The sequence below is a fragment of the Sphaeramia orbicularis genome, chromosome 7, assembly GCF_902148855.1.
Source record: "Sphaeramia orbicularis chromosome 7, fSphaOr1.1, whole genome shotgun sequence".
NCBI classification, from domain to species: Eukaryota; Metazoa; Chordata; class Actinopteri; order Kurtiformes; family Apogonidae; genus Sphaeramia; species Sphaeramia orbicularis.
Window position 1 is genome coordinate 8,313,881 of NC_043963.1, and position 13,432 is coordinate 8,327,312.

General features: G+C 33.2%; 1 protein-coding gene across 1 annotated transcript in view; it reads right to left on the reverse strand.

Annotated features, from left to right (window-relative positions):
* The window catches only part of LOC115422290 (plexin A3), a 119,841-nt gene that overhangs the window by 34,902 nt on the left and 71,507 nt on the right, over nucleotides 1-13,432 (reverse strand). The window contains exon 18 of the mRNA XM_030138534.1: nucleotides 7,637-7,871. Coding sequence (XP_029994394.1) covers nucleotides 7,637-7,871 — 235 coding nt within the window. The remainder of the gene's footprint in view (nucleotides 1-7,636; nucleotides 7,872-13,432) is intronic.

Below are 13,432 nucleotides of genomic sequence, written 5' to 3' on the forward strand. Positions count from 1 at the left end.
CGGAAGGTTTGAGGATCCACAGTGAACGGTTTAAGACAAGGAGCTCAAAGTCTTAGTAGTTCAGGAGCCACATCCTCCTAATATGACCAGTAAAATAATAATATACTAACCTAGAAATAATGTCAACTACAAACTTTTCTCTATGTTGAAGAGTGAAAAAAGAAAAATTACAAGATGAAAATGTTTATACCTCTGAAGCACCCACAACTTAAGAATGGATCGATATCGCACAGAACATTAACATTCTGGAGAAGTTGACATTTTGTTTTAAGGATCAAAGGGAATCTTTTTTCACTATTTGGTCAAAATGGACAAACTATGTAAAACCTGTATTTGATGTGAACTGAATATATCGGTTATGTGAAAATATTCATATGATATACATTTCTGTTTAGATTAATGTAATCATACACACCTTAATGCTTTTTATGTTTTATGTGTTAGGTAGAACACACACTTTGTCTTTTCAAGTCTACTTCTCTTTTTACTCTAACTTATTTATTGTTGCTGTGGTTGTGACTATCTATCTATCTATCTATCTATCTATCTATCTATCTATCTATCTATCTATCTCTGAAAAAGAAACATTAAAGACAAAAACGGTGCAAAATCCACAACGAAATGACAAAAACAGTGTAAAAGACACTTAAAAATGATGATATACAAGAGAAAATGGTGTAAAAATAAGATGCAACAAAACCACAGCGACACAAATGTGCAGAAGAAACAAAGAAATTATTAAAAAAAAAAAAAGATGAAAATGTCCTAAAATACAAAAGTAACCAAATATGGTAAGTTCATTAACCCTTTATAGTTCCTTAAAAGAAATGTTCTGAAATTCAAAATTTCAAATTTTGTGTGTTATTAGAGGACATAACAAGACTTTATTACTTTTGAGAAATTTTTCATTTTTTTTATTATGTAGAAAATCAAGGTCAATGAAGTTACCATATTTGGTTCCTTACCCATAAGTGGCCACAAAAAAAATCTATCTATCTATCTATCTATCTATCTATCTATCTATCTATCTATCTATCTATCTATCTATCTATCTATCTATCTATCTATCTATCTATCTATCTATCTATCTATCTATCTATCTATCTATCTATCTATCTATCTATCTATCTATCGTGTTTTATGTTGTTAATGAAAAAGTGAAGTAAACCCTCTCCTCCCTCCCACTTGTTATATTTGTTCTATATTCTACAAATAATATGAATAAACAAAGAATGAGAGAATGTTTCTTTCTATAAACTATCTAAAAAATCTGAACATTAACACCATGAAAAATCTGAAATGTCTTGATGTTAAGAAAAATAAGTGCATGTTTACCAATATTCTGCCTCAGTGTATCATTTACACATGTACAGATCACAGTGGATCTACAAATACACAAAATATTTAATAATAACAGGCAGAATATTGATAAAATTACACTTATTTCTTTTAAGACATCTCATGTTGTACATATTTCTTCAGGTTATTCACACTTTTTGTGAAAGGATAGTTCGTAAACGTCAACATGTTCAAGTAATTTAACTTTTTTTTTTTTTTTTTTCCACACAAAAACAAAGAGAAAACTTGGTAATTGTCATTATTTTTAGGTTATTATAATAGTATTTTACTGGTCTGACCCACTAGAGACTGAACTGGGTTGAATGTGGAACGTGAACTAAACTGATTGGGCTGGTTTTTGTTTGACATATGTGTTTTAAAGTAACAAAAATTAAAATTACATGAAATGTTTACGTTTACAAACTATCCCTTCACTAAAAATGAGAATAACCTGGACAACCATGAACAACCTGAAACATCTCAAGAAAAACAAGTGCGATTTCAATAATAATCTGCCTGTTATTAAATGTTTTGTGTATTTGTAGATCCACTTTGATCTGGAAGTTGTAATGAACATGTATAAATGATAAACTGAGGCAGAATATTAGCAAAATTGCGGTTATTTTTCTTAAGAAATTTCAGGTTGTACATGGTTATTCAATTTTTTTTTTTTTTTTATAAAAGAATAGTTTGTAAATGTAAATATTTTCAAGTAATTTTAATTTTTGTTATACTAAAACAAATGTCAAACAAAAACCGGACCAATCAGTTTAGTTGAGGTTCCACATTCAACCCAATTCAAAAACCACTCACTTGTGTTTTTTTGCTACCTGTCTATCTCTTACACTGGTGTGTTGTATGTTGCTGCTGTCAACTGTGAAATTTCCCCATAGTGGGATCAATAAAGTCTTATCTTATCATAACTTCTAAATGTAAATATTTTCATGTAATTCAAATTTTTTTACACTAAAAGAGAAAACTTTGGAGTTGTTATTATTTATGGGTTATTATGATCCACTTCAAATCATGTTGGTGTGTGTTTCCACTGAACTAAAATGATTTTAACGTCCTTGGTTAAGTTTTGTATTTCACAAATTCATTGGACCTGGATTGCACCCTTGTGGTGGACCGGTTTTGGTCTGCGGGCCTCATGTTTGACCCCCCTGGTTTAGGTGCAGGTTTGTTATGAGTCCTACAGCGTTGACGTTTTCAGTTCTGATTAATTCATGCCCATTCTAACAGTATATAATGAGCTGCTGATGACAAACTGAAGCTCATCCATTTTCTCAGCTGTTGTTTTGATGAACTGATTTTACATAATTAAACTTAAATGTAAAGTTGGTTTCAATCTGGAGGATGAGATGCAGTGTTTTATGGTTTTGTGCAGGACGTTGCTTTTCATTGTGGTTTACAGTGAAGATGGAACAAGATGTGTATCATTCAAGATTATTCAAGATATTTAATAGTGAACTTTTTAGGAACGCAACACTTCATGTGTATTTAGAACACAAGTCCCACTTTTCTAAGGTTTGTCTGGAATATTTACCACTTATTTCTTAGTGAATATTTAGGATTTAAACCATCTCTTAAGTTGGTTTTACTGTACATTAGTCTAGTTTAACCATCTTTAAGTCTGCTTTAACCATCACATAGTTTGGTTTTATAATTTTTTTGGACAAATCTTACTCTGTTTTAACCATCGTTTAGTTTAATTTGACTGTTTTAGTAATGATTTTACCAACTTCTGGTCTTTTTAAACCATCTCTTAATTTGGTTTTATTATTCTTGAGTTTGGTTTAAGCATCTTTAAGTCTGGTTTAACCATCACCTAGTTTGGTTTTACAGGTTTTTTTTTTTTTTATTTTTTTTTTTAATAAATTTTTGTCTGTTTTAACCTTCTTATAGTTTAGTTTGACTGTTTGTGTAATCGTTTTACCAACTTCTGGTCTTTTTAAACCATCTCTTCATTTGGTTTTACTGTACTTTAGTCTAGTTTAACCATCTTTAAGTCTGGTTTAACCATCAAATAGTTTGTTTTCACGTTTTTTTAGACACATCTTATCAAATTTTAGTCTGATTTAATCATTTTTTAGTTTAATTTGACTGTTTGTGTAATCGTTTTACCAACTTCTGGTCTTTTTAAACCATCTCTTAATTTAGTTTTACTGCACTTTAGTCTAGTTTGCCCATCTTTAAGTCTGGTTTAACCATCAAATAGTTTGTTTTCACATTTTTTTAGACACATCTTATCAAATTTTAGTCTGATTTAATCATCTTTAAGTTTAATTTGACTATTTTAGTAATATTTTTAACAACTTCTGGTCTTTTTAAACCATCTCTTAATTTAGTTTTACTGCACTTTAGTCTAGTTTGCCCATCTTTAAGTCTGGTTTAACCATCAAATAGTTTGTTTTCATAATTTTTTAGACACATTTTATTAAATTTTTGTCTGATTTAATCATCTTTTAGTTTAATATGACTGTTTTAGTAATGGTTTTTACCAACTTCTGGTCTTTTTAAAACATCTCTTAAGTTGGTTTTACTGTATTTTAGTCTAGTTCAACCATCTTTATGTCTAGTTTAACCATTAAATAGTTTGGTTTTACAATCTTTTAGACTCATTTTACCAAATCTTAGTCAATTTTAACCATCTTTTAGTTTAGTTTGACTGTTTTAGTAATGGTTTTACCAACTTCTGGTCTTCTTAAAACATCTCTTAAGTTGGTTTTACTGTACTTTAGTCCAGTTTAGATGTTTAAATTACTTGAGAACCGGGTTAATCTGGACTCAAGGGTTAATATATCAGAAACACAAAAACCTCAAGAAAAAGTAACTGTTTCAGCAAAATATATCAATAACTGAAGATAAAACAGCCACTACATACATACAACTACTATCATTTATCAGATTCTATGGGTTTTACTAGTGAATAAATGTTATAGAAGATGGCGGTGTTTCCACAGTAACTATGGAGCCTCTGAATGTCCAAATGGTTCATATCTGATGACCATGAAACGATGACAAACTGTATTTTACACCAATTATTTCAACGTATTGACAGGTTTAGTGGATCAGAAGTTATTAGACATGTTAGATCAGTAGATGCTTTGTTTGCCAGTGGCTGTTTTGGTCTTTATGGGTTAAAATCCTCAAGAAATCCTTCAAATTTCCATGTGCCACAAAAATGAAAATGATCCCAAACTAATACTGGTTTAATAATAGTGACAGGACCTGAACTGTGATTCAGTAAAACCATAAATGAAAACAGCTTAGGTATTTGTGTCATAACACAAAAGTAAATCCTGGACTGACACTTGGAATAAAAGTGGAAAAGAAAGATCTGAGGTGGACTCATGAAGCGCCTGCGTCTCATCCAGTAACAGGAAACCAAATCTGGTTGAAATTAAACTTTATAGTGGCTACAGCTGCGAGGATTAGCTGATCTGTCAGTCGATCAACAGAAACTGACTGGGCAACTTCAACTGAAAAAGAACAACTCCCATATGTGACTGTGGAACATATCGCTACAAATCACAGAGTTAATGAGCTGATATCCGGGTCTCCTCATGTCTGGATGTTCCTGTTTTGTCAGATTTTGCTCAGATTCAGTCACAGACCTTTGCACATACTGTACACTATATTTTATAAGGTTTTTGAGTCCCAGTGGAGCTTCTGTTGATGGTGAATCAGTCCTGAGGTAGTTCTGAAGTCGTAAAGAGTTTCTAGATACATAACTGAGTAAAATCGAATCCAGTTGAGTTAATACGCTACAAAAATCTAAAACTTACCAAGTGTATTTTTCTCATTTCTAGTCAAAACATCTCATCACACTTAAAATAAGACATAGGGTGTATTCACACCTGCCTTGTTTGGTCCGTTTAAAACAGACCAGAGTTCGTTTGCTCCCTTGGTTCGGACCTTTTGGGCTGGTGTGAATAAAAACCACCGAACTCTGTTCCGGACCAAACAAGCGAACCGAGACCCAGTTGAAGAGGTGGTCTCGGTGCGGTTCCATACGAACCCTGGTGCGGTTCATTTGAGGTGTGAAAGCAGACCGGACCCAATCTGACACAGTTGGGTTTTTTGTACCTAACGAGCTCCTGTCGTGCGTCGAGCATTATGGACAATAGAGTTTTACCAGAGAAGCGCTCAGAGTGAGGATAGGCTACGGAGCTGATAATGAGCCCTTGTCAAACTTGGAGCTTGGAAGGGACACGCTGCCTTTTAGACATCTGGGCAGATGTGCATATAACACAGCTGCTAGAAAGGACACAGAAAAACTCCGACGTTTTCAGCTTGTTCAGCGAGAGAATGATTAGGATGACGGTTAGATTTGTCTGTTGTGCTTGAAATAAAAAATAATAAATGACTTCATCACCCCCAACAAACTTTACCTGCGTTAAGGAATTCTGTCCCTGGCTAAACTCAACGGTGATATAGGATAGATACACATAGGTAAGCAGTACGGAGCACTAATGCTTTTGGAGAACAGTCTTTTCACATACTAGCAGAATTCACACTTCAGACCTGTTCTGTCTGGTGTGAATCAGACCAGCAGTCACAACATGATGTGCACACATGAGCGCTGTCCTCCATAGCCGTCTTGCCCTGTGTCTTCGTCATTGAGAAATGAATTCTACAATACTGTAAACCTGACGTTGCATCAAACACTCTTGCTGCTCAAACACTTGTGCAGACGTCTGCATCTGTAAAAACCGCTATGACGATAACAAAAACAACACGCAAAATTTCCATGATTCTGTCCTTTCGCTTTAATGGACACTGCTCATTTCTGTCCAATGGATGAACGACCTCAGCACACGTGGTTTTGTTTACAGATTTTGGTCCACTTACAAAAATGTACAGTGTGAATACGAACCGCACCAAATTAAAAAAAAAATAAAAAATTTGGTCCGGACCAAAGCAAGTGAACTATCGGACTTTCCTGGTGTGAATACATCACCTAAAGAGGAACTATTTAGAGAGATATAAGAACTTATTTTTAGACAAAAGATCTGGAAAATCTTATTCCAAGACATCTTACTGAGATAATTTTCACTTGTTCCATTGGCAGATTTTTGGCTTGAATTGAGCAAAAAAAAAAATAAAAAAATCTTGAATTAAGAAAAAAAAAAAAAAATCTGCCAATGGAACAAGTGAAAATCATCTTGGTAAGATTTCTTGAAATAAGATTTTCCAGATTTATTGTCTAAAAATAAGTTCTTACATCGCACTGAAAAGTTACTGTTTAGGTGATTATGTCTGATTTTAAGTGTGATGAGATATTTGGACTAGAAATGAGAAAAATACACTTGGTAAGATTTAGATTTTTTCCAGTGAATAATAACAGCTCCAGCGTTTTCTCTTTGTTTTAGTGTAAAAAAAAAAAAAAGTTTAATTATATGAAAATGTTTACATTTACAAACTAGAAGCACTCGGACAGCGCAGACCTCCACCAAGGCTGATCAGTGGCCCCCCCTGTGGGCCCCCCCACCCCCAATCACCACCAAAATTCAATCATTTCTTCCTTATCCCATTTCCAACAAACCCTGAAAATTTCATCCAAATCTGTCCATAACTTTTTGAGTTATGTTGCACAATAACGGACAGACAAACAAACAAACAAACAGACAAACAAACAAACAAACCCTGGCAAAAACATAACCTCCTTGGCAGAGGTAACTATCCTTTCAAAAAAAATGTGACTAATCTGAACAAATATGAACAGTTGCTAATGCAAGGTTTTCAGTAGAATATAAAACAAATATAACAAGTTTTTGTTTGTTTTTTTTCTTAATTCAAGCAAAAAAAAAAAAAAAAATCTGCCAATGAAACAAGTGAAAATGATCTTGGTAAGATTTCTTGGAATAAGATTTTCCAGATCTATTGTCTAAAAGTAAGTTCTTATATCTCACTGAAAAGCCACTCTTTAGATGATTATGTCTTATTTTAAGTGTGATGAGATATTTGGACTAGAAATGAGAAAAACACACTCGGTAAGATTTAGATTTTTGCAGTGTACCAGGAGGTTTGGGAGTTGTCTCGCAAGAAAATGTAACTTTTTTCAACAAATCTGCATGTTTTAGATAAAGATTTACAAACTAAATTAATGCGTCTGTGGGATTTTTAAGACCTTTGAGTGTCAGATTTAAGGATTAATTATCAGTTTTAAGGATAATTAAGGCCTTAGTTTCAGACATTTAAGACTTTCTAAGGATCTGCGGGTCTGATTTCAACTAGATCTGCACCCTGATTTTAAAGGACTCCATGTTATAGTAAAAACTCCATCTCCACTTACCCTCCTTACACTCCAGCGCCACCCTGCTCTCCAGGTTGTCCATCTGCAGCTGGAGGCGTTTCAGCGTCCGGTCGGCGTCGCGGGTCTTTCTCTTGTATGCGATCAACACGGCGATGATGGCGATGAGCAGCACGCCGCCGCCCGCCCCGATGCCGATGATGGCGGGCAGCGTCAGGGCGCTGTCGGAGTAGATATGCAACGTACCCGGAGAATACTCCAACCCACCCACCAGGATCTACAGGAAGAAGAATGAAAACATGTCAGCTTTAGGAGTTCAGTGACAAATACTGTTAGAGGGAAAAACGTTTTTTTATGGCTCAGAATGGTTCGTAGTTAATTCAATAGAAATATATACTATATTTCAGCCGTTAATTCCACATTTAAAACACGAATTTATAAACTAGATGAATCACTAAATGTCCTCCATCACTGTGGGGATTTATTATAGTTATATGGACATCTGCACTGCAAAAAAGGAATATCTAACTTAGATAAACTGACTTGAATGTGAATATTTTTCTTGAAAGATCATTTTTTAGATTTATTTACTTACTGAAACTTAATCTTGTTGAGATTATTTGACTTGTTTCAAGCATTTTCATCTTGAGCTACCCTACTTAAATATTACAACTAATTTTAAGCAATATTTATAACAAAACAAGCTCCATTGTTTGGGGATGAGTATGAAGGACACAGTAACTATTTGCACCCAAGGAATTTTTACTTGTTTTATGCAGTTTTAAGAATTTTAGCATTCTATAGTCCTTATATGATATTTTCTTTTTTTTTTTTTTTAAATTTGATTAAAAAATTTAACAGTTTGAAAGCATTATTTTTTTTTTTAAATTTCATGGCTATTTTGATATACACTTTATTTTTTAAATAAATATTTTTATTGAAAAATATGGCACATCAAAGACAGAAAATCAACAATTCAGGAAACAAAAATCTGACAAACGGACAAATGTCATAGTTATTGTTTGTGCATCAAACAAAAAGATTTTTTTTTTAATAAAAAAATATACAAGAGGTAAGCAAACCTACATTAAAAACCCCCCATAAATACATACATAGAAAATAAATAATTAGGTCAACTTAAATATCTAAAAAAGAAGATAATAATAATAATAATAATAATAATAATAATAATAATAATAATAATAATAAATAAATAAATAAATAAGTAAATACATTTAAGAATATATATCTTTTCTTATTTTAAGAAATCTTGATAAGTGTAATTTTCTTACTGCACTGGCAGATGATTTTACTTGAACTAAGACATTTTAACCCAATAATGAGTTTAATTTACTTATTTTTGTACAGGCCTTTTTTGCAGTGTGTAGTCTCTTCAGGCCATGTTACATAGATTTTCTAACCAGTTTCTTTTATCTTATTTCAACAGACAAACTACTCAACTACAAAAATATACCACTCATTAAACAGATCAGCTTTAGGATTTATAAATCATTTATCACGTTGTCTCATTGTGATGTTTCCAAAAGCGTCTTAAATCAGCATCTACACAAACATTCATCATATTCTGCATGTGAGTGCATTAATTAATTCATTCTACTGGTTGTCTGGTTCATGTTTTATTAAAGCGCTTCCTCTTTATAGGTTATAAATATCGATTATAAAATAGATTACAGCCGCTATGAATAAATGATGTGTGTGTTTGATGAAGCACAAACATGACATTCTGTATCGATCCGTAATCAGTGGTATTAATTATGTATCAATAGATTGAGAATCTGTTCATTGATACAACTTTGCTTTGAACTTCACTGTGTGTGTGTGTGTGTGTGTGTGTGTGTGTGTGTGTTCAGTGGTTTTAAACCTATTACCCATGATTCCCTGTGGATGCACTTAATGACTTTCACCTTTATAACCACCTCCCCTCCTCCTTCCCTGTTTCTCCTCCTTATCTTTTCTGTTTTTTTCTTTTTTTAATCTTCGTTCACATCACTGGTTTTAGTGATTTCATACTCAGATCTGTTCAATATTAGATTCTAATGTGAACAATAACAAAAAAACATCACATTAAGATGAATATCTGATATAAAAACAACCAAAGAAGTCATCAGCAGGCAATGAAAAGGGTAATAATCATTTGGTTTTATTGTATTTTATGGTAGTTTTTATTCTGTTCTATTTAGGTTTTATATATTTTATTTATTATTTTATCCTATTTTCATGCTGCAAGTGCTGAGACCTGGATAACTATATTTAATTTTTATCATATCTATTGACCGAATTACAATAAATCTGAGTCTGACTGAAGAAAATAAGACTTTTTTTTTTGCAGTTTTGTGAGAAATATCAACTCACAGTTGGGTTTCCAAAAAGTTAGAGGTCAGACCCAAACTGGACATGGAGCTGTTGTTAAATTCACTAAACTCAAATTATTATTGCCAAGTGTCTTATAGCTAGACACTGAAAAAAGGTTGATTGTCCATTATTGAATTCATGGATTGCTGAACTCTCATCCTGCATAGTTATTGAAGGGCTCATGTACACAATTAAATAGACAACTCATATCTTCCACAAGATATGGAATTCATTTTCAAATTTTTAGGATCAAGTCCAGATGTCTCATCATTATAACTTACAAAGTGAGACCCTACCCCCTTTTTTTTTTTTTTTTTTTTTAAATTATTTTTAAATGATGTTTAATTACACTGGTCAACAACAAGTTTATTGTTTAAGTTTTTTGAGCTGATTTAGTTTAATTTTGGTGTGCTGAATCCAAAAATCACATTAATTTTGCTCAATCAGGTCAACTTTCTGAACTATGCTACATATTGGCTTTTTAACATTTTTGCTTTCATTTATGGGCATTTTCACATCATATGATACAAAATTCTTTCATATTTCTTGCAATAAACGAGTTCTGAAGATTTTACTTTTGCCAATTTATGATTAATGTTTTTTTTAATATTACAGGTGAATGAAATGGCTTCGACTAGAAGATCTTGCAAAAATAAGCCTGACGTATTCTGCTACATCTGCGGTGAATACACCATTGTACCTAACAGGAATCAAGTCACAAGTTTCATAAAGTTTCATAAACCTATTTTGGGTGAGAACTATATAAAAAAATCAACTGATAAAGTCACAAAAATGTAATCAATTTTGTGAGAAAATCAAATTTTTCAAAATCAGATTAGCAAAAAAACCTGACCTGATTGAGAAAAACAGATGTCATTTTTGGATTTAGCGGTGCAACATGGTCCTAATTCAGTTGAAAAAACCTAGACAACTTGCAAAAACATTTTTTTGTAACCCAGTGTTATTTATCAGTCATACAAAAATGTTGACAGGTAGTCAAGTCACTATTAGTTATATTGTCTGTCTATTATTATTTTGTCAGTTATTTTCATTCCTGTTTCAAAATTCAGAGGTGACGTGTGTGTGTGTGTGTGTGTGTGTGTGTGTGTGTGTGTGTGTGTGTGTGGGGGGGGGGGTTTGGGGGTTTATACTCAGGGGAAACCCACACAATGTTACCAATTCATGTCAGAAAAGATACCACTTTAAACAACAGACCCCACTGACACTCTCCTCCTTCTCATATCTGTTGCCACATTTGTCGCCATGTTTACTTTTAGTTTAGTTTATTAGTTTATTGTATCGTGGACAATGACAATTAATGAACTGTATCAATAACAGTAAAAAGGGGCAGCTTTAGCCAACATGGCTAGTATCCTGCTGTAGTCCCCAGCAAGGTTATTATCGTTAACGAAAACGAACGAAATGACGAAAACTAAAATTGAAAAAACATTTTCATTAACTGAAATTAATAAAAACTCTAATTAAAAGAAAAAAAACGATAACTAACTGAAACTGTATCGTGAGCTTACAAAACTAACTAAAACGTATAAAAATTATGGATACAGTTCCCTTCGTTTTCGTCTTTGTCAATGTCGGATTGATATGAAATTAATTTATTTCACTTCAGCAGTTTGAGCTGGTGACACCATACGACACTTCACAGTCTGTCATGTCTGGTCACTGGTGGTTTCCAGTCGTCTTCTGGTCCCCACTCTACCTGGAACATACAGACTAAAGCTGGGACACAGCAGCACAGTCCTGTCTGGGATTTACTGTAGTGATACATGGGTCAGGTTTTTTTTTTTTTTTTTTGGCGTACCGTGTGTGTGCGCGCGTGAGTGACAGAGACAGAGCAGAGCTAAAGGACAGAGTCAGTGTTGAACTAGCATCCAGGTTAAAACTGGACAGTTTATCACCATGAAAAGGCCTTCCAAGCCCTGAACTGCACAGTTTAGAAGAGGAGAAAAGAGGAGGATGAAAACTAATCCAATTACAGAGGTATGGAACCTGTTAGAATGTTAAAAAACGTTTGATGTTACAGCTACAGCTAGCTGAACTGAACTGAAGCAAAGTTGGCTAACAATGGAACTGGAGATGATTAAGAGATGAGAGATGTGCTAAGGTGTGGTTTACTGCTGAGGAACTGGGTTATATATGTTTATAAGTGGTTTATATATGTTTCTATCTGCTTTAACTGCTGGTTAGCTGGTTTATATATGTTTCTATCTGCTTTAACTGCTGGTTAGCTGGTTTATATATATTTCTATCTGCTTTAACTGCTGGTTAGCTGTTATATATGTTTCTATCTGCTTTAACTGCTGGCTGCTTTGTGCATCTCCTGTCATGCTTTGCACATCTTCGCATTGTTTCACGTAAGTGACGTTGTGTATGGATTGCACCCCCCCTCAACCTGCTATAGGGAATTTATACATTGTACGGTACATTGTGTCTCTGCTCAGTCCATGAGCCGCCCTAACCCGACCCCCAAATAAAGTGTCCAGGGTAACCCATATCCGCGCCTCACTAATTTCTTTGAATAGGATGATGAGGAAGATAAAATATATGAAATAACTAAAACTAATACTAAAACTAAACTAAACTAAACTAAACTAAAACTAAGCATTCAGAAAAAAACGATAACTAATAAAAACTAACAAACCTGCTCTAAAAACTAATTAAAACTAACTGAATAAGAGAAAAAAAAAAGTCAAAACTAATTAAAACTAAACTATAATTAAAAATCCAAAACTATTATAACCTTGGTCCCCAGCCTGATGAAAATAGGCTTCCTAAAAAAAGCAATATATTAGCCACAACTAAGTGTACGTATCTGTGATATGTCTGCCTTTTCTGTATGTTTTTCTTTTCTATTTGATGTCATTGTGTGTGTTTGTGACAGTCTCTATGTATAGTCATGTGGAAACAAATCTCCCTTTTGGGACAAATAAAGTCTAAGTCTTTAAGTCTTTAATAGATATATAATGTGTTAAAAATTCAATAAAGATACGTGTTAAAAAATCACTTCATCATCCCTGTGGGGAAATTCAGCCTCTGTATTTCACCCATGCTGATACACATCACACCTAGCATTACTTTTGAGGTGGAAACAGGAAACCCCTCCCACACATGATCAGTGGATGACAGACATTATGAGGTTTTTTACATATGGAGAAGATGAGATGTACGTTAGCAGGATCAACTGCAAAATTCTATAAAGCATGGCAGCCTTTTCTAAAATTCACAGAAACTTGTAGAATGAGCAATATATCATGACTTTAACACCAAATCACCACTCATCCCCTGGATAACTGTAGGTATGGTACATATTTTACTTCTGTCTTTTTTTTTTAAAGATATGTATAATTGCTATCTATTCAATTTTATTTTATGTATTTATTTTTGCTTTCATAATCCTGATGTCTTCTGGTAAATATATTTACATGTTTATGTTTATATTTAAGTTGG